At 51.0% G+C, this 26137-nt stretch overlaps 1 protein-coding gene across 4 annotated transcripts in view; it reads right to left on the bottom strand.

Moving 5' to 3' along the window:
* Nucleotides 1-1667: 1667 nt before the first annotated feature.
* Slc39a11 (solute carrier family 39 member 11) overlaps nucleotides 1668-26137 on the bottom strand; it is a 324266-nt gene continuing 299796 nt past the window's right edge. For all 4 annotated transcript variants that reach the window (XM_042672865.1, XM_042672859.1, XM_042672878.1 and 1 more), the window contains 3 exons: nucleotides 6743-6841; nucleotides 4994-5152; nucleotides 1668-3394 (listed from right to left, as the gene is read on the bottom strand). In XM_042672865.1, coding sequence (XP_042528799.1) covers nucleotides 3316-3394; nucleotides 4994-5152; nucleotides 6743-6841 — 337 coding nt within the window. In that variant the 3' untranslated portion in view covers nucleotides 1668-3315. The remainder of the gene's footprint in view (nucleotides 3395-4993; nucleotides 5153-6742; nucleotides 6842-26137) is intronic.

Below are 26137 nucleotides of genomic sequence, written 5' to 3'. Positions count from 1 at the left end.
AGAAGGTAAAACTAGGCCCCTAGCAGTGGCTGAACTGAACTTCTACAATGGTAAGATTACAGCCTTTCCAATGGAAGTGTGAACTTTGATCAAAGAGTAGGACCTAGAGGACCAGAAGGAAGGCATGGGGGAGGGTTTGAAAAGCAGCCATGTCTGGTTGTTCAGCAGGTTTTAGTCGGCCTTTGTAAAGGATAGAATCCATTCTTTCTCACCAGGTTCCAGTGTTACCTTATCAATATACTTCCAGACTGTTCTTTACATCAAACTAAAATATACATACACTGGAGTATTTTATATTTGTTTGTTGTTGTTTTGGTAACTCAATAGCTTTATGTGAACTAAAGTTTCACTCTTTAAAAAAAAATTTGATTCTATGTAATATTTGTTTTGCCACACAATAAATGTTACCTAGTGGGTCATGGTCCTTCATTAAGAAAAATGGAGGCTTGTATGACTTGTGATAAACGAAACCTAGCACAAACCCTAATGACCGTGTTAGATTTTTTACATCTGTGAGCCTGCCACTGATGGCTCACAACTCTAATCCTGGCTACTCACAGGCTGAGACCTGGGAAAGTGAGGGTCAAAGCTGGCTGATGCTAAAAAGTCCGAGTGACCCCCATCTCCATCCAATTAACCAGCAAAAAGCCAGGCTGGAGGTGTGGCTCAAGTGGCAGAACACCCACTATGAGCAAGCAAGCCAAATGACAGCTTGAGACCTGAGTTCAAAAACCCCAATACTGGCAAGTGAGCAAATAAATGTATCAATAAATTAATATTCACAGCTCTCTTATACTCAACCTCCCAGGCAGCTAGGATTACAGGCGTGAGACACCACACCCAGCTAGAACATCACTTTAAGTTGATCTAGGCACAGATTCTGGGATTGTGGTGTTATATGAAAAGCCTCAGGATACATGGCTGGCTATCACATGGGATTTTTCCTGCGGCATTGAGTCTCAGTACTGACAAAGCCATGGACAAGGCTCCATGTGGACGGGGGATGCAGGCAGATTGGCTGTGTGGGAAATAGCTACACTCCCTAAGTCAAAAGCATTCCTTCTAAGTGAAATAAGGGGCTGTGTTGATGCACAGCCAAAGAAGGAGGCTGCATGCACACTTAACGTTGTTCTTTTGGCTTTCCACCATCTGAACTCATTCCAAAGTCTAGAAAATGGTTAGCCATGTGCGTCACGGTAAGCGAGAGGACTGGTTAGCTCCTGGACACAGGATGGAAGCTCTGGCACCTCTATGTGGACCTGGGACAGAGGATCAGGGTCAGTGTGACTCATGGTGCTGGTGGTGGACTGGAGGGGCAACGGTTTCAATAGAGTGATGTCCACTGTCTAGGGACTGGCACCGGGGGGCCATGCACCTGAAGCAGGGTGGTCTGCAGGTGTGCCTGGTCATAGTCCCAGATCTCCAGATGGGTAGCTTTGTCGGGTGTGACCTGGGTGTATGCCTGGTTATCCTATGGGAGTCTGAGCTCCATTAGATTTCCTCTCCTGCTGCCACATACTGAGGTCGCAAGCGATCTGACCAGTCTCTCTCAGAGCATCTGTTTTGCTTCTGTGGGTGTTGGGTGGGGGAGATAACAGTTCTCTCTCTCTCGAGTTTGCATCCCTGGAAAGAGGCAGCTTTGCGAAGGACTGCACGAGACACAGGCCTTCCACAATATTCCCTTTATTGGTATTAATCACAGTTACGAGGCCTTACCAGCAGAAAGAACAAATTTGCTTTATGTAGAACTATTTCCAAAGACACAAAATACACAGATACCAATCATCACCACACCTGCTAATCTTGCCAATCAAACCTCCTCTGAATGTGTCTGCTGTCCCGATGGTTAATGCTTTGGGGAGAGCAGACACAGGCACAGCCCAGTGGTTGGTTTCTGGGGTCATGGAGTGTTCACAGGGCGGTGGACTCACCCTTGGAAGCACTCAGACACGGAAACTCAAGAGAGCCGCGTGGACGGCACAATTCCTGAATGCCTGGCTCTTGGGCTGCCTGCTTTCCCCATGGGGCGCACTCAAGGTCTCAGGGCTCCTCTCACTGAGGAGGGTGAAGGTCCTCGCTGTGACCAAGCGCACATAGCCTCTCATCCCATCCCCAGCGCCGGAGAGGCAGCGTGAATGACGGGTGTGTGACAGAGAGAGCAGGTGGCTTCCACAGCCATTTCCTATGGTCATTTCAGAATGTTAGCTTGGCTACAAGGGGCTTTAAAAGCAAAGTAAGAATCTCTCTTCTTCCTTCTCCATCTTCAGCCCTCTGGCCAGACCCCAGGCCTGCTTCAGCTCCAGAGCTCTTGGCAGAGCTCTTGGCTGGGTTCTACATGACCAATGACCAGCGGGGAAGGACCTGTTACAGATCCCAAATGTCTTTCTCTCCCCTGAGTTAACTTAAGTGGCTCCTATAATTAGCAGAAGAGGGGGCTGAGTTCTAGCAATTGCTGGCAACTCCAAGTCCCTTAGACAAACAGAGGCCATAAAAATCGAGATCGTGGTCTAGGAGACTTGGGAACCATGACAAAGCACTCTGGAACCCACCGAGGGCGGAGGCCCGGGGTAGAGCCACCGAGGGCGGAGGCCCGGGGTAGAGCCACCAAGGGCGGAGGCCTGGGGTAGAGCCACACGTGGTCCCCTTTTCTCAGGGGCTACTGTGTAGTCACCGATGTTCAAATTCCCAAATCCTCCTATCTTTAATAGGGCCAAGCTTTGCCTTAAAAAAAGAAAAGAAGATAACCTGCTTCTCTTTGTGTGTGGCCCTCCCCCATGTCCCGGGAGGCAGAGGAAGGTGTATTCCTCTCTAGGCTGGCTCAGCCTTGGAAAGCAGGTCAACGTGTTCATGATGCCCTAGAGAGACAGAGGAGCTGTAGGGATAGAGCAGGAGCGATGGCCACCTGCTTTGAAATGAGGCCAGAATGCTTAGAATATGTCCTAGGAGCTTGCTTCTGGGAGCAGCCTTTAGGGATCGCTGCTAAGTCTAGAGAGGGAGACCAGAGGTGGGAAAGAAGGCAGAGGGGTCCCTTGATTTATTTGCCTTGATGATTCCAATGAAGAAAGATTCCATTCAGGGGTCAAAACAAAAATCTGTAGTCCATGACACAGGGTGGTTCAAAAAAACAAAAACAAAAAAAGGAAGAAAGAAAAGTACCATCTCCCTCCAGAGGAAAGTAAAAATGGTCATTGAACAATCAGAGCTGATCCAGATAATGAAGAAGGGAGGGGGAACAAAGTTTTAATGTGAAAAAGAAGCCTGTGGTCCTTCAGCAGAAGTCTGGTGCTCTCCGCCCTGGGGTATGATGTGACAGTTCTAGCCCAGGCCCACGTCCAGTGACATCATCACCACGAAGCCCAGGATGGAGGCCCAGGATGCCAGCTTCCCATTACCACTAGGGAGGAAGGAGAGGAGCAGTCAGACCCGGTACTTCTAACACCATGTCTACCCAGAAGGCCCTCCTGCATTGTCTAACTCTATTCTGCTACGAATGATGGAAACATTTGCTTGGCTTCACTAACTTGCTAACACACATAATCCCAAGCAACAACCTCAAGGCAGTATCATACCCCATATTCTCCTGGGAAAGGGGGAAGGAGATGTAGAGAAGTAACTTGCCCAGGGCTCTGGAATCCAGATTAAAAAAATAAGGAGCTGGGGTGCTGGTGGTTCACATCTATAATCCGAGCTACTCAAGAGGCTGAGATCTGAGGATCGCAGTTCAATGCCAACCTGGGCAGGAAAGTCCATGAGACTTTTATCTCTGTAAACCACCAGAAAACCGGAAGTGGTGCTGTGGCTCAAGTGGCACAGTGCTTGCCTTGAGCTGAAGAACTGAGGGACAGCGCCAAGCCCCATGACCAAAAAATAAAATGAAATAAAATAAAAAGGAGTGGACATTTATTTAATCTGACCTGGTATACTAGACCCAAAATTATCATTGGACCTTGGTGCAGTGGCTCATGCCAATAATCCCACCTACTCAAGAGGTGAAGCTTGGGCCATCCAGATAAAACATATGAATCAGGTAGGTGTTGGTAGCTTATGCCTGTAATCCTACCTACTCAGAAGGTTGAGATCTCAGGATCACTATTTAAAGCCAGCCTGGACTAAAAGTCCCTAAGGCTCTGATGTCTAATTAACCAGCAAAAAGCTGGAAGGGAAGGTGTTGCTCAAGTGGCAGAGCACCAGCTTTGAGCAGAAATGCTAAGGGGTAGCTCTTAGGCCCTAAGTTCAAGCCTTGATACCAACACACACACACACACACACACACACACACACACACACACACACACACACACACACACACACACACACTCATACACCGTAGAGCTTGGAAGGAACTTGGCTTTGAGGTTACCCTCTCCTCACACACTAAAGAAACATACAAGAATCCATCTCAACAAGAACAAAAAAAGCTGGGCATGCTGGCTCATGTTTGTAGAAGAACCTTAGTCCAGGCTGGCCTGAGGCAAAAAAAAAAAAAAAAACAACTATCTAAAAAACAATTAAGTAAAAAGGCTGAGGTTCAAGTGGCAAAGCCTAATAAGTAAAAGATTCTGAATTCAAATTCCAGTACTACCCCCCAAAACACTATTCATCTATAAAAACCAGCGTAACACCAATCAAGGCCCCTCCCCTGCTCACCACCACCTGAACCCCCGACCTACAGCTTGCTAGTGGGCGAAGGTGGTAGATACAGCCTACCCTCCTCTCAGAAAGATCTAAAGAGAAAGGTAGGCTATACAAGGATGGTTGTCTGCCAGGGGCTCTGTGTGGCACCATCTTGTCTCGTGAGCCCCCTGCCCTTCCCTTCTTGTTTTCAGAGGTAGGGAGCACAGTTGAGGAGGGGCAGGGTGGTGGTGTCAGAGCAAAGGAGAGGGGAGTGTAAAGGGTGGTTGTAAAGGGCAGGCCTGGGTAGGGCCTGGGGCTGGGAGGGGGCTGGGGCAGGCAGGGCCCTGGGCAGGGCAGACTGTCAGGGAAAACTCTGCACCTGATCTGGGCTTCAGGAATGATGTCGTCCATGACCACGTAGACCATGGCACCAGCAGCAAATGCCAGTGCATAAGGCAGGATGGGCTCAGCCAGCACCACGGCCAATGCGCCGAAGAGCCCAGCCAGGGGCTCCACCATACCGCTCAGCTGCCCATACCTAAGGAGGAAACACAGACACGGACCACTAGAGGGAGAGAGGAGTGGACATCGAGTGCCTGGACTGCTGGGCACCCTAGAAACCAGGTTCTGCATGACACAGACCAGGGCAGCATAAACACACATCATCATTTCACATTCTCCTCCTCCTCTTTCTCCCTCAGCGCCCGTGGAACCGCTCCAGCAGATCCCACCATCCTTGTAAGCTGTAAGCATCCTATACTGTCCTCTGTGTGTATGGGTGTGTGCCGGTGGGGCTTGAACTCAAGGCCTGGGCGCTGTCCCTCAGCTTTTTCACTCACGGCCAGTGCTCTATCACTTTGAGACACAGCTCCACTTCTGGTTTTCTGGTAGTTAACTGGAGATAAGAGTCTCACAGCCTTTCCTGCCTGGGCCGACTCTGAACCTTGATCCTCAGATCTCAGCCTTCTGAGTAGCTAGGATTTCAGGCCTGAACTGTAAGTACCTGGCTTTTTATTGACAGCTTGACTGTGATAAAATTCACACACCATCTGCCACAACCATTTAATGTTTCTATTCAGGGGCTTTGATACATTTCCAAGGCAGTGCAAGCGTCACCCCTAACTTTAGAACACTTTGCACCCCAGAAGGGAAGTCCACGCACATGTGCAGCCACTTCCCATTCCTGGAAACCACAACTCTCCCTATTTCCTCTGTGTATTTGTGCTTGTGGATATTTCACAGAAGTGGAATCATAGACTGCATGTCCTTTGTGGCTGGCTTATTTCACGGAGCATAAAGTGGCATGTGTCCTTCCTGTTTCCGAATGTCTACATGCTACCCGCCCCCTCATCACCGGATGACTGATAGGCCCCTGGTTAGGTGCAGTGCGGACCTTCCCCAAGAGCAGTTGTACCTGCTATGTTTGGGTAATTGAGTTGAGAGGACCCTTCTGAAGGGGTGGCATCCATCTGTGTCTGATGGCCATGTGCAGATGGAGAGCCTGTTCCTCACCCCCATCGAATCCCATCTTGGATTAAGGTGAGTTTACTACTGTTAATAAAGTCCTTTATTTGAGCTCGCAAGAGTGCATCTTGGGTGATATTGCACCTCTGAGTATCAGTCCCTCCATCTTTAAAATGGGGAAGAGAGATATCAGCCTACCCAGCCTCTCGAGATGAGAAGGTACCTAGGGACTGTGAACTCCTCTACCTCTCCCTGGCCAGGGTCAAGCAATGGTTATGCAGGAAGAGCCTGTTTTGCTAGAGACTCCTTTAATGGGGGCTGGGGGCGGGGGGGGGGGGGCGGGTGCTTCCTGGCTTTTCTTGACCTAATGCAGAAACCAGCAGCAGAAATGGCAGCTTTTTGGTTGGGCTAGCACAACTACCTTCTCTGCTAGCACAATTCCTAGCAACAGATAGGGAGAGTCAGACATTGTCTAGCATTCAAGGGACTCTGTGTTCCATGCTAGCAGAAAGAGATGGGGGGGAATTCATTTCAAGGTCTAACTGTTGGCCAGAAACAGTCCATACCGTCTCCTTCCTTCCTGGTGCCTCAACTGCTGGAAATGATAGTCATGGCTTTCACATGGTAAGCGGATCTCTAAGGCCACTCCGCCTGGGACACTCACCAGAAGGCTCGCCAGGTGGAGAAGCCAGCTCCACGCAGGGGGAGGCTGACAGCCAGACCCTCCGGGAAGTTCTGGATCCCAATTCCAATGGCCAGATTCCTGAAAAACCAAGAAGACACATGAAAGCTCTTGCCTGGAACTATGAGCCCATGAGAGCGCTGGGTGTGGGCGAGAAGGTGGGCCCTGTGCCAGACGGAGGATGGAGAGAGGTTAGGACCTGGGCGCCCGCCTTGCTCACTGCTGTGACCAAAGCGACGTAGGACTTAGCGGGGCTCATGGTTTCAGAATCTGAAATACATTTCCGTGGATGAAACAAACAGATTTGTGCCCACATTTCGTTAGACCCTGTCCTACATCAGGGCCTTTTCCCCTTCAAAGCCCCAAGTTCAAGATTTCTTTCCAGTGGGGAGGGTCAAAGGGTCCCATCAAGTCTACATGGCGCTGGCACTGGTGGCTGGCCAGAAGGCCATAGCCGGTCTCTGCCTCCTATCTGCATGGGTGGAACTGTGACTTCCCCCAGGAATGACCACAGAGCTGCCGGGCCACTGTCACAGTGAATCAGAGGTGGCGCTCCCTGTCCAAAGTCCTCCCGGGGACATGAGCAGGGTGCTCCGTCCGCCGGGCGGGCTGCGGTGGCCTCCTCCCCCTCCTCTTCCTCCGCATCCTGCCCTGATAAACAGTACAGAAACTCCATTCTTCCATCCCTGGCAAGCCCCGCGGTCGGCCCTGCCCTAGCTTTGGCACAGGGTTCCAGCCCAACCCAGCTGTGAGCCACGCCCTCGGGATCCTGCCAGGCCTTCCTTTCTCTGCAGGGCACTGCCCCAACTGGGCAGTCCTGGAAGCTGCCGGGGTCCCAAGCCTTGCAGCAAGGGCTGGGACCACAGCTTTGATATCCTCCCACCTTCCCTCGGGCCCTTCCTAAGTCACTCTCCTACACACACACACACACACACACACACACACGCACACACACACACACACACACACGTCCAGTCCTCGCCCCTGTGTGTTAAACATCTGTGTTATGTTTGTCAGTGTCTCATCACTGTGACAGAAATCTAAGGGAGAAGGGCTGACTTCAACTCGAGGTTTCAGTCCACGCTCCCTCGGCTCCATCGTTCGTGGATCACGGTGGGGCAGAGCACAGCTGCTCATCTCATGGTGGCCAGGAAGTAGAGAGACAGAGGAAGGCACTCTAGCAAGTTATGAACCCATCCATGGATTAATCTCCGAAGTAACTGGCTCCATCGGCTGGGGACCAAGCGTCAGCATATGAGCCTTTGGGGGGACACTCCATATCTGACCCCTACATGCTGACTAGTGGACCCCGAGGCTCCATTGCCCTCTCCTCTTCCTCACCGCCTGCACCAGCTCTGGCACACAACTTGAATCCACAGCTCTTGGACCTGGATGCCTAATCTCATTGCTGAGATACAGCAAAAGCCAATGCCTTGGACCCACACCACGGATTCTCGGGGCCCACCTGCCTTGTGTCTACAGTTTAATGATGTACATAGTGTTGAGAACCACTGGCTTCAGGTGTCCTCAAAGGGAAAGAGGATGAGGATGGTGGCTGACCCCCTCTCCATCACTTTAGCAACCCTTACTCTACTATTCCTGTTCCCAATACAAGCTGGGGTCCAGGGGCACTGGGGGCCACTGGGAGCCTACAGACTGGCTGCCTACTGAACACAAAACCTGATTTGGGAAGCCCAGAAGGCATGAAGGGCAGGGAAAGCAACACAGATCACCAGGATGTCAGGATACTGCAATAAGCACGATGGTTCCAGAAAGTACCAGGTGCCAGTGGCTCACATTTGTAATCCCAGCTACTCAGGAGGCTGAGATCTCAGGATCAGCATGGTCAGCTAGGGCAGGAAAGTCTGTGAGATTCTTATGCTACCAAAAAAACTGGAGCTGGAGCTCAAGTAGTAGAACACTGGCCCTGAATGGAAAAGCTAAGGGACAGCGCGTAGGCTCAGAGTTCAAGCCCTGGTACTGGAACAAAGAAAAAAGTAATGGAGACTGGTGAACGCATTGTAGCTGGGTGTGAGGGGGCACAAGGGGGCTGGGGTTGACAGAGACAGTCCCCTGGGGACAAGCTAAGGGCTGCTTCACGAGCAGCGGGGGGTTAAGGAGCTGGACTTGCTGGCAGGGATGTAAGATGGAGAAGAGCCTCACAGGGAGCAGGTGGCCTGGGGGAGACCCCAGTCCTACTGTGCATCTCCCCTTGGCCTCTGACTTAAGCAAACAACTCCACTTGCTGGCACTCTTGATAAGGTAAGAGACTGGTCGGCCTCCCTCCTCCACGCTTGGGGAACAGAAAGCCAAAACAAGAGGTTTCCTTTTTAGGAACAGCCCCTGTCCCCAGTTCCAACAGCATTCAGAAGCAAGGGAAAGTCAAACACTGTCTTCCTCACCCCTGAGGGTACAGGAGCTGCTGCGTCTGGCTTTTGCTCCTGTTACTGGTCCACACCATGATAAGTTAGCGGGAGGGAAGGAAGTGGGAATGAAGGGTTCTTTATAAAAAGAAGCCACAAGCTGTCCCCTGACAGCACCCCTTCTGTGGTCAGCAAAACTCCATGAGGATTTGTGGGACCAGAACCTGACTAGAAGGAACAAGAAAGGATAATGGGGGGGAGGGGCGGGCACTGGGAAGGAGGGTTTATCTGAGGGCAGAGCTGCTAGCACAGGGGCAGGAGCAGCCCTGCCCTGGCCTCTCCTGGAAGGTGAGCCAAGGGTCTGTCTAGGAGAGCAGCCTCAGCAGCGGAGGAGTTTCATTTGGCTTAGGCATCCAAACTTTTCCTTGCCTTTTCCTGGGGAGCTGGAATCTGGCAGGGAGGAGACCCCGAGAACCATCAGCTTGGAGTCCAGCTTTGGGAATTGAGACAGGGTTTTCTTTTAAAGTTTATTTCCTACAGCGAGGGGATGGGGGGGGGGGGCAAAGGGGAGGGGGCAGGGTGGGGCAGTGTGTAGGTGTGTTGGTAATGGGGCTAGGCCTGGGTGCTGTCTCTTAACTTTTTTGGTCAAGGCTGGTGTCCTACCAGCTTTTTGCTGGTTAATTGGAGATTAAGAGTCTCACAGGCTTTTCTGTCCTGGCATGGCTTTGAACCACCACAATCCTCAGATCTCAGCCTCCTGAGTAGCTAGGATTACAGGTGTGAGACAGCAGAACCTGGCTTTGTTTTGAAACACCAAGGAGGAGTAGAGTTAGGGCAAACCGAAGATGACAGGGTACAGAGCACACTAGTCCTGAAGCTTGATGGTACGGGTGAGTCGCTGAGGCTAACAATTCTAACTCGGGGGTGTTTGTCGGCACCCTGTGTGTAGACCAACGTTCTGAGGTATGTGAGTTCCCTGAACCCACGGGGACTTTTGTGGCTGGGGCCAGGGTACCTAAGCATCCTGGTTCACCCGGGGCTGAGGAATTTCCTGGGGATGAAGATGACCCCAGGACTATGGGGGTGAGCTGGTCATTTTGGAGGCACCCAAGGGAAGGTAGGAGAGACAAGCCAGGGCGTGAACTTGAACTGGTTCCCACCTCCCCCAGGGCACACAGAATCTTGAGAATGGAGCAGATGTTTAAAAGCCAGAGGCCTTGACACTTCTGGTGGTTTCAGCAGGACCCTTTAGATGCCCTTCCCACAGGATGGTCCCCATGGATCACTGTCTCCATCCAGCACCTAGTGTCACCCAGAGGCTGGCTGGGTGCTGCAGGGGCAGAAGTGATTGCTCTCCACCTAGGCAGGGATACAAAAGAGCGATTCGGGTTACCCAAGGCCAGGAGGCAGGTAGAAATCCCCAGGGGTGGAGCAGGGAAGGCCTGGGGCAATGAAGGGTGCCAAGGAACGGCAGCTAGGGTCAAAGGGTGTCCACTGATGTGCTGAGCCTTGCCAGCCCAAGAGGGCTGCTCCTCTGTCACTCCGCGCTCTTCATCCTGGCTGGAGGACAGAGGCATGTGGCTGCTAGGTAGGAAGGGCCTCCCTGCCCTTAGCCCAAAAGATGGACCACTGCTGCTGCTTTTTTTTTAAAGAGGCCCGGAGGCAGCCAGAGGTCATACCCCATTTCCCCCCAGATGTGCACTTTCATCTCCTGCCTCCTTCTTCTGCCAGCCTCCCCTGCTGTCCCAGGTTGTAAGTCAGAGAACACAGGCAGTTACAGGGGCCCCGGAGGTGGGTTTGCTCGGCGCTCATCTGGGAGGAGACAGAGGCACAGCCACGTCCAGTGCTTTCTGGAGCTCATGGGACTTATTAGGGAATCACACAAGTCAGTGCCCTGTGTGCATCGTGGTGGCCTAGCACCAGCTTCTGGTATGCGTAAGATGAGCCAGAATTCCCCGACTTGCAGGCTCCTGTGTAGGGTAGCACCGCACGGTGCCACCCCTGGGATGGCGCAACTTCCATAGGAGCGACTGTTGTAACTGGCCAGAGCAAGGACACTGTCCTCAATGAGGCAGAGTTGAGCCAACTGCCCAGCCCTCCCCTGCTCGATGGCTTAGAGGCTGCATGGCCGGGCAGCCTGTTTCTTCTCTAGTGATGTTCAGCAGCCTTTGAGCTCTGGGTTCTCTGGATTAGAACCATACCCTGCATTTCACACGTGGCCAGTGTATGTGTGTGTGTGTGTGTGGGGGGGGGGGGTTGTGTTCTCAGAAGTGACCCCAGAGTCATCCACCAACCCCAGCAAGAGTGTGCACAGAAGCTCATGTCACATATGAGGAAGACATATTACGAGAGGCCTGCCTGCCAGAAGCTTACAATAGAACAGGGTGGAAAAAGATCTACTGGCAAAAAGGCTACCCCACAGCTGAGCTTGCCAATGGCCGTGAGGGAGACACCAAGCACAACAGGAAAGGCTGGTCCAGAACCTTCGAGAAGAAAGCAACACTGAAGATGGACCACAATGGACAGGAGGGCCAGCTGAGTAAGCAAAGCAGTGAGATGTCCAGGTAGGGCAGAGTGACCCACATCTTCCTCCCGTTCCCACCCCCCCAGTCAAAGAGGCAACCTTCCAACAAACTCATGTCCATCTTTCCCCTATGGATGGCCACCATCTGAGTCTTTCCCAGCAGCGTTTTCTGGCCTTTGGGGGTGGAAGTGGGGGGCGGGTGGCACTAAACCCTGCAGCCCCAGCCCAGGGCTCTTCACAAGCCAGAAGCATGGGTTCTACTCCAAAGGTCCCCTCCCCTATCCAGAAGGTAGACTCCAGCACTGACACAACCAATCAGGGGGTCCCTGGAAATCTGTTCAGTGGCAGCCTTTCATAGAAGATTGCCTGAGTCCCCATGGATGCTTCCTGTGTGACTCAGCACGGGTCCAGAGCTGCTCAGAGCACTGCAGACCCCTTCATAACAACCTGTGGCTGAAACCAGCTGTAGTCGCTCCTCAGCATATCCATGAGAGAGAGCCTAAGGTTCTCCGGTTAAAATTTAAATAAATGATGATAATCTTGACTGCTTTTGATTTGAGTGTTACCAAGTCCAGGGCGAGGTGGTAAGCCTTTTTACGTGTAACAACACGCTATGCCTCCATCCCCTGAGTGTTTTCTATCATTATTCCCATTTCATAGCTGGGGACATTGACGCCCACAGCACCAGGTAACTAGTCCCCAGTTACCTGGCTGGGAAGTGGCACGTGCGGATCTCCAGTCTTCTGGACCCCACACATCCATCTAACCAGCACAGAAAGATGGCTACCTGGCTTAGTTTCCCAGCAGGGGAAGCAGGTGCCTTTTGCCCGTTCAGCTAGTAAGCTGAGGCTCTAGGCCATGCTGGTCAAAGGCAAGGACAGGTTAGATGGGCGGATGGTGACTGAAGACCTTCAGGGTGTGACCGCCCATCCTGCAGGGTGTGGTAGAGTGGGCACCACTCAGCCTGCAGGGCTCATTCACACCAGGATTTCCCAACATCACCTCTTTGGACACTCAGAGTCACCAATTCTTTCTCACAGGACCTGTTCTGTACCATGTAGGATGCTTAACAGGATCCCTGACCTCTGCCCACCAGATGCCAGGAGCACCTCATTTATAACAACCAAAACAGCTCTAGATTCAGCCAAAGGCCCCCCTGAAGGTCCCTGTCCCTGCTGACCTAGGTAAGCAACAGCCGAGGTGAGCTAGCAAATACCTGAGGGAGAGAAACTTCTGGGAGTGTACATGGGGACCCACTGATCTCAGCATCCCCTTGGTTGGTCGGGTCTGGCAGAGCTGCATCCACTCAGGAGCTCAGCTATGGCATTACAGATTGCTGGGGCAGGACGTACGATACTTGAGACCCAGCAGGACTCTCTCCCTTGGACCAACGGGCCTAGCTGCTTTCCAGTCCCACTGTGGCTCCATTTGGAAGTGGCTGCCCCCCCCCCAGAGTTGTGCAGTGGACATTTCTGCTCAAACCACAACCGCAGATTGATGCTCACCCCGGGGTTTAGTTCTGGAGCTGGAATCGTTGATGGGGGGGGGGGGGGGGAGTGGAGAGAATGTAGACTTCTCTGGAGAATCGGCAGGTGAACACCCTGGCAATCTCTCGGCCTTATTCTCCAGGCTATATTCTCTGGCTGCTGATTATGAAAGGAGAAAGCCGTATTCCTGGCAAACCCCGCATCGCCCCAGCTTCTGGATCCTCCCGGGGCCCTGAACGTGTGTGTTTTTGCGTGGCAGGCCCTCACACGCCGTGTTGATTGTTGTCGTCCTGCCCTGAAAGGCCTGATTGTTCAGGTCTGCTGATGACATCACCGGCTTCCCACTTGGGCCGCTCGCTCTTTCGAGGTGTTTGATGAGCCTGCAGGTGGGAAGGAGCTGGGTGCTCCCCAGAAGCTGCTGGGCCCTGCCTGCTCTGCAGAGCTTAGCACGCAAGGGAGCTTCCCCCACCCTGCTGCTGTGTAGCTCTACGCATCTCATTGGCCCAAGGTGGAATGACACGGAGACCCGTGGGGTTGGAAAGAGCCCCAGGTGTTCAAGCCACCAGGCAGGGTGGAGGCTGAGGGTGATTCAAGCATACTTCTCCTCACAGATGGGAACCTCCCAGAGGAACATGCCCTGGGGATCTTTACCTGCTAAGTCTCTTGGCAAATAAAAACCGATCCTATGCACTGACCTGGTTCTAGGCTGCCCTAGGCAGTATGGAGGGGGCATGCACTAGGAGCAGTGTGCCCAGGTGTTCATCGCCCTTAATCCTAATGGAGCTATCAGTAACAGCCCCAGCCGGGGGACCATGCAGACACACGTCCACAACAGGAGTGAATACAATGCAGGAGTACACGTATTACGTGCCATTCACACAGAGAAGGCGGGACAGCGGAAGAGGGAAAGAGCTGTACTGTGTGTGAGAGTGGGGAAACCACAGGCAGAATTTTGAGTGAAGGAAGCACAAAATAGTGAATGCTCCTATTAAATCCCCAAACAAGCAAAACTAAGCAATACCTGTCTACTCATGGACACGAATGGACAGTGGCCACTTGTTAATTCTCTTCAGCAGTATCTGGACCTTGGGCTGGGGAGGCGGCTCAGTGGTAGAGTGCTTGCCTTGCATGCATGAGGCCCTGGGTTCAATTCCTTTGCACTACATAAAGCAGAAAAAGCCGGAAAAAGCTGTGGGTCAAGCGCTAGAATGCTAGCCTTGAGCTGAAGAGCTGAGAGACAGCACCTAGGCCCAGAATTCAGGCTCTACAATTGACAAAACCAAACCAAAAACAAAACAAACAAACAAAAAAAAGAGACGTATCTGGACCTTGAACAGAAGCCACAGACCCTCTACAGGCAGGATTTCAGTTCCTGGGGGCGGGGGAGAGAGACATACTTTGGAGAAAAGAATAACTTTCCTTTGGCATTTTAATGAGACTGAATATAGGTATGGGAAAGAGAATATAATAGATGTGTTCTGGATGAATTCTCAGTAAATGACAAACCGGTACAAACTATATCTGATCAAGAAACAACACTGCCAACACCCCAAGACCCGCTCAGCCCTGGCCAGTTAGTTCACTGCTTCTTCCCCCACAAGGAACCACTACCCTTGCTTCTACCAGCCTATCCTGGGGGTCATTTTCCATCTTGGGGACATAGTACCCAAGGCCCACTGAGGTCTGAAGCAAGCCTGTCTCTCACAGGGCAGGTGGCTGCACCGAGCGACCCATGCTGGGCTCTGTGTCCCCTTTGAAACTGCTAGTCCCGAGATGACTCCACTGAAGGCAGAGAGAAGTGGCAGAGGTGGCTTTAGGAAGAAGGAGGTGACACCATCGACCATCTCATCTCACACACATCCAATGGGGAATCTGAGGGGCCGGCCTTCTGGATCTGTCCAGAATCCTGGAGGATTCCCTCCCTCCCTTCCTTACTCTGCCTGGAGTCTCCACAGTACCCTGCCAGGATTTTGGTGATTGTCTCCTAACCTGCCTCTTGCTTCTATGCTTGTCCACCACCTCTTTCTCTTCACACCTGCCACGTCTCAATGCCCCCGCCCTTTACTCTTCTTTCACATCTATTCCTATGGCCCCTCCCCCAGCTATTTACAATCCCTGGCTCTTTCTCAAAAACACCTGGTTACTCCCGCCTTCAGGCAGGTTAACTGGAGAGTTCCTTCTCAGCTGTGGCTCATTTCAGCTTTTGAGGGTAGTCAACCTTTCCGAGGCTAGACCCTGAGAGATGCTGTAGCTTCCCTCTCCCCTCACCCCGCACTAGCTCTGGGGGAAGCCAGCTGCCACCTCATGCACTTCCATGCGAGGAAATAAATGCATGAGGTCTTCACCTGCAGCCCTAGGAGCACGCCATCTTGGCTGTGCCAGGCATCATCCAGCCTTCAGATGACTAGCCCTGGCTGACACCTTCACTGTGACCCACGAGGAACCCTCAGCTGACTTTGGGACAAGGCCACTCTGGGGTTCCCTCTCCCCCTCCCCCTCCCTCCTCCCTCCCTTTTCCTCTTCCTCTCCCCTCTCCCCCTCTCTTTCTTTCCCTCTCTCTCTCCCTTCCTCCCTCCCTCCCTCTCTCCTCTCTCTCTCTCTCTCTCTCACACACACACACACACCATGACATAATGCTTGGTGGTTTTAAGTCTCTAAGTTTTGAGGTATTTTATTATACAGAATGTATAGCTAATACAGTCATCTCAATGAATTGTATACTCACTTCCCCATCTAAAACCTAGTCTACTTTTCCCCTTCCTTCCTTCCTTCCTTCTTCCCTCCCACATTTTCTTTTTTATATTTTTTTGTTCATTCCATCTCCCTCCTCTGGCATCAGAACAGGAATCCCTGTCTACTGTTCACCAAGGTATCTAGGTATATGCAGCCATGAGAGACATGTGTACCAAGCCAGTCCCCAGAACTCTATCTAGCAGGGCTAATGCCTGTTCCCAGCTCTAGGATGCATCCTCTCTGATTCTCAGCGTCTTCAGCTGTAAAATAGGCGGGTAAAGTGGGCAGACTGTAAGCTCTTTCCCAGATCCCGAGCTTTGTGATTCCTACACAATGGCTGCATTATGGGCTTGCCAGCCTCCACAGGCTGCAGCAATAAGGCCTCCACCTTTGCCAGGGCTCACTTTCCTGTCCATGAACATCTGGAAAGCCCAAACACAAAACCATCTCATTGTGTACATCTGGACAGCATGAACCAATCGTTCCAAGAGCAAACTCCAAAACGGCTGCTCAGCAAAACTGCAGTGCAAACCAAATGGGAGAAGTTGAAAGGCTCCTTTCTTTTCCTTCTGCAGAACAATCTTCTGGGTCCAATCACAAGAGCTGAATGCATTGCTTTGCTACTGAATACCATACGCTCTCAAAAGCCTTTGACTGTAGTCTCTGTCACATTTCTCTCTCTCTTTCTCCTGGGCTCCTGGCCAAAGAAAAACTTACAGAAAACAAGATTTTTTTCCCTACCCCCTTGTTTAGCTCAAACTATACCTTCACTTACCCTTGGGGCATATGGCCCAAGTTCAAAGCCAAAGCCGAACACCACCTGCTTCTCCTCCACTCCCTTCAGGCAGAGTGATTGAACTGCAGGTCTAATACAAACGGAACCAAGCTTTTTGGTGATTTACATGCTCTGGGGAGGAGCTCCCTCCCTTCCACGGCTGAAAGGGAGCAGTATCCAGCTGTTTGTGGCCTCTTGGTTTCACAACCAGCCTGGGTCTCCCAACCATCAAGCCTGGGAGTTAATTCCTTTTTGAGTACAAAGAGCTTCCAAGCACGGAACTGCAGATGCACAGCACAGGGAGAGGAAAGGAGGCACCTCACACCTGGGGATGTCCCCGGCTTGAAGGTGAGGATGCCTCGGAACATGGAAGTGTCCTTATTCAGTGTCCAGTGACCAGCAGGGGATGCTGCAGGAAGAGAACGAAGGCAACCTAAACACTTCACCGCAAAAGCACCTTGCTAAGGCTTAGAATCCCATTCAAGGTGAGACCACTCTTGTCTCTTGAAGCTGACAAGCATTAAAAGCACAGAGCCTAAGCAGGAGGCTGGTAGTTCACACCTGCAGTCCTGGCTACACAGCAGGAGTCTGAGTGATTCGCACTCAGCACTCCTATTTCCCAAGGACATCGTTCACGATGCCTGTGCTAGGCCCGCCCTGAAGCGGGGAGTTGATCATAGCTGGCGCCAGGGCAAGGGGGCTTGTCAGTAACCAGAGTCCCCCACTGAGCTCATCGCAAGATCCATTCCCCCCTGGAGGAGTGCAGTGGGCAGCCGGAGTTCCCTCAACTCTGAAACCAGCAGGCCAGAAATGCAGCTGTGGGCTGATGAACTTGGGAATGAAAATGAATCCTTGTCCCTGTAAGCCTCAGTTTCTCCCTCTGTAACATGGTCCAAGAGCATCATCGGTGTTGGGTAACTAATTGTCTGAGGAAATAAAATGAGGTGAAATGTGACTTGAACTTAGGCTTGGGGATGTCACAGAGCTGGGTTTAGGAGGTGGTGCCAAAGCCCCTGCTGTCGTAGGTTGAGTTGGAGTCTCTGAAGTCAGCACCAGCCATTTCTGGAAGAGGTTCCGACCGGGATGGGTGCTTTGCCTGGCACCGTGGGGTAGCTGGTAGCATGACCAAAGCAGGAGGCGCCCAGCTGAGGATCTTCCCGCCCACCCCACTGCCCTGGCTTCCCAGGCTAGCCACCAAACAAGGAGACGCCATCCTGCCGGCAGCTGGCGTGGTGCTGCACTCACCCTTGGCTATGCATCTTGGGAAGCCAAGAACACCCGGTCCTTTCCTAGCAGCGAAGCCCTGAGTGCCCAGCTAGTTAGAAGGCAAGTCCCCCAAGAAAGGAAAAGATTTCCTTCCAGCTTCCTGACTGGTTTCTTCCTGCTCTCAGAAGCAGTAGGCTTGGCTCTCTGCCCTTTTTTGGGGGGGAGGGCGGGGGGTGGCGGTGCCAGTACTGAGGCTTGAACTCAGTGCCTGGTGCTATCCATTAGGTTTCTGTTCAAGACTGGCACTCAGTAACACTTGAGCCACAGCTCCACTTCTGGCTTTTGGCTGGTTAACTGGAGATAACAATCTCACAAACTTTGCTGCCTAGGCTGGCTTTGAACCATGATCCTCAGAGGATCCTCCTGCATCCTTAATTTTTCTTGCAGTAAGTTCAGCTTCCATCAGTAGATCTTGCCTGCACCCATGATGCATGTGGTACTCTAATGGGAACTCTCCAACCCCTCCCCTACAATCCCTCTACATGACAAGTGTGGCACTCGAACAAGAACTCTCCACCCTCATCCCTCCACATGATGAACGTGGTACTCTAATGGGAACTCTCCATTCCCTATCCCTCCACATGTGTTACCTGGAATGCTTCTGTAGGAAACAGCCAATCCATCTCCCCATCATATTTATTTATCCAATTGTTTATGCACAGTAACATTTGTGCATTCATACTGCTCAATTTATGTGTGCTGAAGACGCTGTAAGGAGGTATCTACTTTTATAACAGTAATTATTATCCTAAACTAGCAGCATTATTCGTTTTGTTGCTCAAGTTGGCTTCAAAGGTACTTCCCTCAGGCTACCTCCTGGACCCTTTCCTTGTTCTTTTCCTATGTCCTTCTGACATCCCCCTCCTTTTAACAAATGAGGGGTGTTGCTGGGATATCATTCCAGAAAATATACATGTATATACAAACCCACATATGCATAACTATAACTATAACTATATATATATATATATAGTTGGTGGTGGTGTGTGGGGTTTGAACTCTGGGCCTGGGCACTGTCCCTCAGCATTTCATCTCCAGGCTAGCACTCTACCACTTGAGCCACAGCACCATGTCTGGTTTTTCTGGTGGTTTATTGGAGATAAGAGTCTCATGGACTTTTCTGCCTCCTGAGTAGCTAGGATTACAAGCATGAGCCACCAGCACCCAGCTATATTTGTTTTTACATCTCTTTACTTGTACATTGCATATCAAAAGCTGAGAGACAGATACTACAGCAATTGCTTAGGTAGAATCTAAGAGCTGATTTCATAGAAACAGACAGTAGGAGGGCGGGTGGAAAAAATGAGAGGCTACCTGCAGAAGGGCACATACTTTCTGCTGTGAGATGAAGGCATTCGGGGAATCTAAGGTACAGTGTGGTGATTACAGCAGACGGTACTGCAGTATACGCTTGAAACCTGCTCAGGGAGTACACTGTCAATGTTTTCACAACACATGTCAGCGAACAGTGCTGGGCGGTGAGTGTGTTAGCTATCCTGGACGTGATGGTCACTTTGTAATAAGTACGCGGATCAACACAAAACGAAGGAATAAGGCCGTGCTCTCACAGACACCTCTGATTCTAGTCCTCCGGCGCAGGATTCAATCTGAGCTAGAAACAAGCCAACAGAGAGAGGACACTGCCAGGACAATGGACAACATGGGACTGGGTGTTACTTCCCCTTCAGATGCAAGCTGGGAAATTCTGAGATCCCAGCTCTCCTTCAGGGAAGAGGAAAAGAAGGAGGAGGATTGAAAATAAGACTGTCTCCTGAGCAAACCTAAAATCAAGAAGTGCCAGGGCTGTCTTTAAATGGCATATTCTTATCCTCTGGGCAAATAAAGACTTTTGAGAGCTAAGGGCACAATACCAAGACGCAATGGCTCTAGACCTGCTTGCGCATGCGTCAAAGCACAGCCCGCCCCAGGGGGCACCAGAGCTGCTTGGAAATGAAGCTAGGACTCCCACAGACTTTCAAGTCTTTGTTAGTCTTCCTGGTACATCACGAGAGCCCAGAAGAGTACAGGGCAGGGACCACATGCGTGGAGGAAGGGCAGGAGGGAAGGAGAGCACGGAAGGCCCTGACCTGCTCCGCAATGCAGGGCCACAGAGAAGACTCACTTATAGGCTCATCTCAGGCCACTGTTTTCTCTTGGCCTGACTTCCCAGCAGAACTCGGCTGCCAATCCTTCTCCCTTTATGGATCTCAGCAGCGGGACAAACGTGTTCATCAAGTATCGCCCTACAGGCAGAAGCAGAGTCCATGTTTCCATGGTACCTTTAGAGAATGTAAAACATTCAGAACTTTGAGTTCACAGCAAATTTCGCTATAAAGCCCTGTCATGGCAGGTTGGGTGCCTGTTCAGCCCACAAAAGCCCATTGAACTCACGCGTGAGTCGTCTAAAAGGATTTAAGCACCTATGGATGGCGGAAGGTTTGCGGGGGAGTACAGGAACTGAATCATCATTTATAACATCTTTTGTTCCTACGGGGGAATGGGAGGGGTCTAGGGAAGTGTGCATGAGGTGTGAGTATGGAGACTAGAGGAGCAACCTTGCTACTTTGAACCTTCAAAACCATTCTTTCTGCCCTTGGGGTAGTGACAAAGAAGAGGTTCAGGGATTCGTAGAGGCACAAGTGATTGCTGAATTCCCGGTTTCTCTCAGGCAGCACTGGGCACACACAGTGGATGTACCCCTCATCTCCTGGCTACTCAGGGTCCAAAGGGGTGGCGGGGGTGGGGGGTGGGGGGTGGCAATGAGCTCCCTGCCCCTCCCACTACATACTGCCCTCCCCTTCCCAGTGAGAGAGGGGCAAGAACAGCTGGAAGCCATGTGGGACAACCATGCCTGACCTTGTTAAGGAAGCTGGCCAGGTAAGCTTCCAACACAGTAAGCAGGGAGTGTTGATTATGAGCAGAGGTGGGGGGAGTGGGGGGGGGGGGGGAGAGGGAAACAGCTTGATGGGAGACGGGCTTAGAAAACACAGTTTATTTTATATTCGTATAAAATCCATGCATACAGTATGTATACACACCTGTATGTATAGACTTAGGTTTAGCTTCCACATATGAGTAAAATCATCTGGTATTTGGTTTGTGGAGCTTGACTTATCTTGGTCAGCACGTTTTCCTTCCACCCACTTTCCTGATTCCATGATTTCATGCTTCGTTATTTCTGGGTAATACTCCATGAACTGTGTGTACCATATCTTTATCCATTCATCTGCTGCTGGGCACGCTGGCTGACTGATGACCGTGCCACAGTAAACGTGGGTATGTAAGTGCCCTGCATCCTGATGTGCACTCCTCTGGGCCTGTACCCAGTAGTGGTAGGGTGATCTATTTTTAGACTTTTGAGGAGTCGTCATATAGATTGCCATAGTAGTTGCACTGATTTACATTTTCACCAATGAACACTGAGGAATTTTCTTTTTCTTTTATTATTTTTAAGTAGTTGTACAAAGAAGTTCCCATTCTACAAAACTGTATATGAGTGCAAAGTGTCTGACAACATTGTTTTGTGTGTGTGTGTGTGTGTTTTAATGCACTCTTCAGTCTCTGGAAGTTGATGACACAGTTCAGTTTTCCAAAACTGACCACCTCCATGCCCATAAATCCCAATAAAAGCTTGAGGCCTTGAGGACCCCCCCACCCCCAGCACAGATCTCTTTTTTGAGTCTGCCTACCTTCCTATCTTAAGAGTGTGCTTTGGCTTCGCTTTTGCATTGCCTTGCATTAATAACTCTGCTTCCACTTAGCTGCAAGTTGGATGTATTCCTGGAAAACAGGTACCCAGGGAAAGCCCTGCATCTCTGGGGCTCTATCTCTTGCAGTTGCCTGGAGAAGCCTGATGTCTCTTGGATGAGCAGTATAAGTAGCTCACTTGAGCTACTTTGCAAGGGTGTGTGTGTGTGTGTGTGTGTGTGTGTGTGTGTGTGTGTGTGTGTGTGTGTGTGTGTGTGTGTGTGTGTGTGTGTGTGTGTGTGTGTGCGCGTGTGTGCGCGCGCACGCGCGCATGTGCGTTTGATTGGATCATCTCGGTTTCAATACAACCCATCTGACCATGGCTGGCAGAGGAGAGTCTGTGTTCTCTGGGAGCCTGCAAGAGTTCACCATCAAGCTTGCTTTCAAGGGTAGATATGTGCCAAGACTCACAAGACAGATTTTCTCAACTTGTTGGGCCCCAGGGAGCCACAGTGCTGTTTCCACCGGCTTGTTAGCAGCTTGCCAGGAAGATCCACTACCTCCAAGTCTGGGTTTGCTGGGCTGGCTTGCTCTGCAGCTCCTGAGTCAAAGAGGCTGGGTTCCTGTGACCCATGCCCGGCCCAGAAGCATCAGAGCCCACTGTGCCTGAGGTCGGTGGGGTAGCTATGTCACCATGAGAGAGCTGGCGGTGCAAATGCCCAGCTTGTGGCCTGGAGGCTCTGCCCAGGCTAGTGGGAAAGGCACACAATTTATGAGCTAAGTAACACATCATAAAAGCAAGCAGAAAATTCTAATGAGCCAACAAGCCAGGACAGAAGAACTGTCCCTCTGATCAGGGAGGCTGATGAAGCCATGTTCCTGGGGCAGGCAGGACTCTTTCTAGAAAGCTACTGTCCTCCTTGGGAGGGGGGAAATTTCTAGAGAATGCATATGAATTCTCAGGTCAAGGGACCGAATCTAACACTGGCTCCAAACTCTACTTAAACAAGAGGGGCAGATGTTTTTTGTAGTAGGCACCATCACACCTGTGTCTGTAAGAGTGACTTTGGTGAGTCTTCCTCTGCTCAGGATGACAGAGGGGCATTGTGTATGGCTGGCAGCAAGAGGGCCATGATGCTACCAAAGAGCTGGAGCAGGGAAGGGTGAGCCTCCTCAGAGGGAGCAGAAAGGAGAGAAGAGCTTTGCTTCTGCAGTTTGTCAGTGTTCAGACTGGCTTTCCAGTGGTTCTAATTTCTCAGGCCATGGGGGTTCTAAAGGACACATTAACCGTGGATTTCATGGTCATAATCCTGCAGACCTTCAACTGTCTCTAATTCCACCTGAACCAATTCAGGAAAGACTGCACCCAGGATAGAAAGGATGCCAAGAAGGAAGATGATCATCTCAATTACTGGGTGTAAATTTACTGAGCGATTCCTGTGTACTGCAGTCTAACCAGATTGCCAAGTACAGAGAATGAGGCAGTCAAGGCCTACACTCTGCTGGAGTTGGAGTAGACCAGTAAGACATAAGTAAAGAAGCTGGACCCGGGCACTGGTGGCTCATGCCTGTAAACCTAGCTACTTTGATACCAGCCCAGGCAGAAAAGTCCATGAGATTCTCACCTCTAATAAACTACTCAGGAGAAACCAGAAGTGTGTGACTCAAGTGGTAGAGTGCTAGCCTTGAGCTCAGAGAAGCTCAGGGACAGAGCCTAGGCCCCAAGTTCAAGCCCCAGGACCAGCAGAAATGAATGAATGAATGAATGAATGCAGTTGGGCAGAAGCCACCTCCACATGATGATAGATGTTATGATGAATTCAGGGCAGGACCTAGCTTCAAAAGGGTGGTTCCAAACAGGCTCTATGAAGATGTGAACTGGGAAGGGTTGGTTGAGAGAGTGAACACTGCGTGTCTGAGAAACCTGAGAACTGTGTGGTCAGGGTCTAGTGATGGGAAGAATAAACTTGAACTTCATTCCACATGCATGTGGGCGTTGCCCCTCTCTGCACGCAAAGGTAGAACCGGGCTCCCACCAAACCTTTTGCTCAGCTTCTCATGCAACCTACTTAAGGATAGACTTGGTAATGTAGGAACAAGATGAACTCCTAAATACGAAACGACTAGGTTTCTAACTCTGCCATCAAATCTGTCCATGGCTAGGCCTTCAACTTCCAGCTATAGTCTTCTAGCCTTGTTTCTAGGACCCACGTAGACTGAAGATGCACTCAGGGTTGTGTGTGTGTATGTGTGTGTAACATCTCTTTGGTGTTCTGCAAACAGTATATAGTCTATCTTTTTCCAAAGCTTATACAAATCCCCATAACCCAGCTCTGCTGTTGTGTACTTCCGACCTGACACTAAACTTCCTTCTGATTAAAGCTTCATCTTGCTCATTCTTTATCATCCATCCTAGCTCCTGAATTATTTCCCAGTGTCTGGAATGCTGGTCTTTAGTGACAGACCTTCTAGATGGACTGTGGTCTGTTTAGATCGGCACACAGTGCCTGACCCCGGATCCTCTCTCACCATGCCCTTTCTGTCTCCCAGGCCCTTAGCTGGCTCTCAATGGCAAACATGACTGTGTCACTCCTGGCTGAGGCCTTTCCCTCAGACTCTGGATCCTCCCGACCTTGGGAGTTTCCTCAGCACCTATACCTGGATTCTCAGTCCAGGCCAGGCCTCTGCCCATCTCTTCCCAACCTGCTCTGTGAACACCCAGCTTGGACCATGACATGCTGACTTCAGTGTATAACCTAGGCAGAAATTAGGGTATGTGTTCAAGTTTATGATTACTGAAAAGAAGAATATATTCCTATATTAAATGAGTTTAACTTGAAGTAGAAGATATTCAAATTAAGAGTGTCCTCAAATCAGGCTCACAAAGGAACAACAAAGGTCACTTGACCCAATCTTCTGCAGAGCTAGATTCTTTGGCCAAACATCCATTTCACTGTTGGTCAGACAGGCATGCACTGCTAGAACTCTCCAGAAGCTTCTGGAATAGCTACTGGCCAAATAAACCACGCCTGAGAATCTTTTTCTTCCAATGAAGCATTGGATAGGAGCATGGCACTGGACACAGATGAGAGAAAAACTTCAGTCCTCACCTGACCGTGCAAACTCAGAGCTCAGCAGAAGACAGTCTGCAAACCATGGCTGAAGGTTCTGAGATCTTAAGCCGTGGGGCAGAACAGTCCCACAAGAGTGAGTGAAGTGAGGAGCTTCATAAAGCTAATGATGATGGAGGTAATAAAACAATCACAGCTTTGCTGAGTAGGTATAATTATCCCTATTTATTTTTATGCCAATTCTGAGGCTTGAATTCAGGGCCTGGAGCTGTCTTTAGCTTTTTAGCTCAAAATTGGTCCTTTGCCACTTGAGTGGTAGAGGCTTTTTGCTGAGTAATTGTAAATAGCCGTCTTACAGACCTTCCTGTCTGGGTTGGCTTCATACTTCAATTCTCAGATCTTAGCCTCCTGAGTAGCTAGGATTACAGGAGTGAGCCACCCATGCCTGATTTGTTATCGCCATTTTAAACTAGCACAGACAGAGGCTCTGTGAAGCTAAGCAACATCTCCAAGACCACATCTTCCCAGGAGAGCCTGAGCTCAGGCAGGCCCTGCTTGGAGCTGCGGCATACCTCAGGGAACCCCTCAGATGAGCCCCACCCAGTGGCTGTGGCATCCCTCACAAGACCCAGTATGTGCGAGGATCGCCGGACTCCAGATGGATGTCCCAAGTGCATAAGGGAGAACCCAGCAGCCTTGGAGGCCATTAGCAGTGATTTCAAGTATTCTGGGTTGATTAACTGTGAACTTCAGGGAAGACAAGTGTGCTTTCATGCTGCAGATCTGCACTGGGCCTGCTCGGGCCTGTTTCCACACTATGAATGAGGAAGCTGTGCTTTGCAGGAGCCTGGCAGAACAAGAATGGGCCACTGGACGCCTGAGTGAAGGACCCAGAGGAACTACAGAGTGTGGCCATTGTTGGAGGTAGAAGTGGATGCCAGGCTGTGAGTGGGCCTGGTGGCCCGGCGTGAGTGCACAGGAGGGAAGATACTGATATTCCCTGGGCAGACAATGCTGCTCTTTCAAGCGGACACTTTGCAGCCCTGATCTCAGGCTGGACAACCAACCCACTCAGGACTGGCCAATCCAATCTGCAGCTGTCAGGCCTTCATGCGTGGGCCCACAGCTGTCCCCACTCAGGACAATGCCTCCGCTAAGGTCTATTACAAGCACTGCGGGAGCACTAGCTGTCCTCTGGGAGTTCCCAGGCTCCCCGAGAACAAGAAGCCTTCAGTTGGCAACAGGAGGAAAAGGTTAGGACAAGAGCAATTCTGTGTTACCTCCTGCAGGGAGAGGGTGGTTTCCAGGTGACCCAGGCTGGCTGAGGAGCCCAGAGGAAGGCAGTGCTTGAGGCAGTAGAGTCAGGGGAGGAGACGAGGAGAGGCCTTCCCTGCTGGGGTGCAGGAGCTCAGGGGATGGTGCTGCAGCTCTGACCTTGCTCCATAAGTGAGAATGCACCCCTTGGGCCCTC

The sequence above is a fragment of the Dipodomys spectabilis genome, unplaced genomic scaffold (genome assembly GCF_019054845.1).
Source record: "Dipodomys spectabilis isolate Male_0828 unplaced genomic scaffold, ASM1905484v1 ptg000018l, whole genome shotgun sequence".
NCBI classification, from domain to species: Eukaryota; Metazoa; Chordata; class Mammalia; order Rodentia; family Heteromyidae; genus Dipodomys; species Dipodomys spectabilis.
Note: the sequence above shows the minus strand (reverse complement) of the source record. Positions and strands in the feature narration are given on the sequence as shown.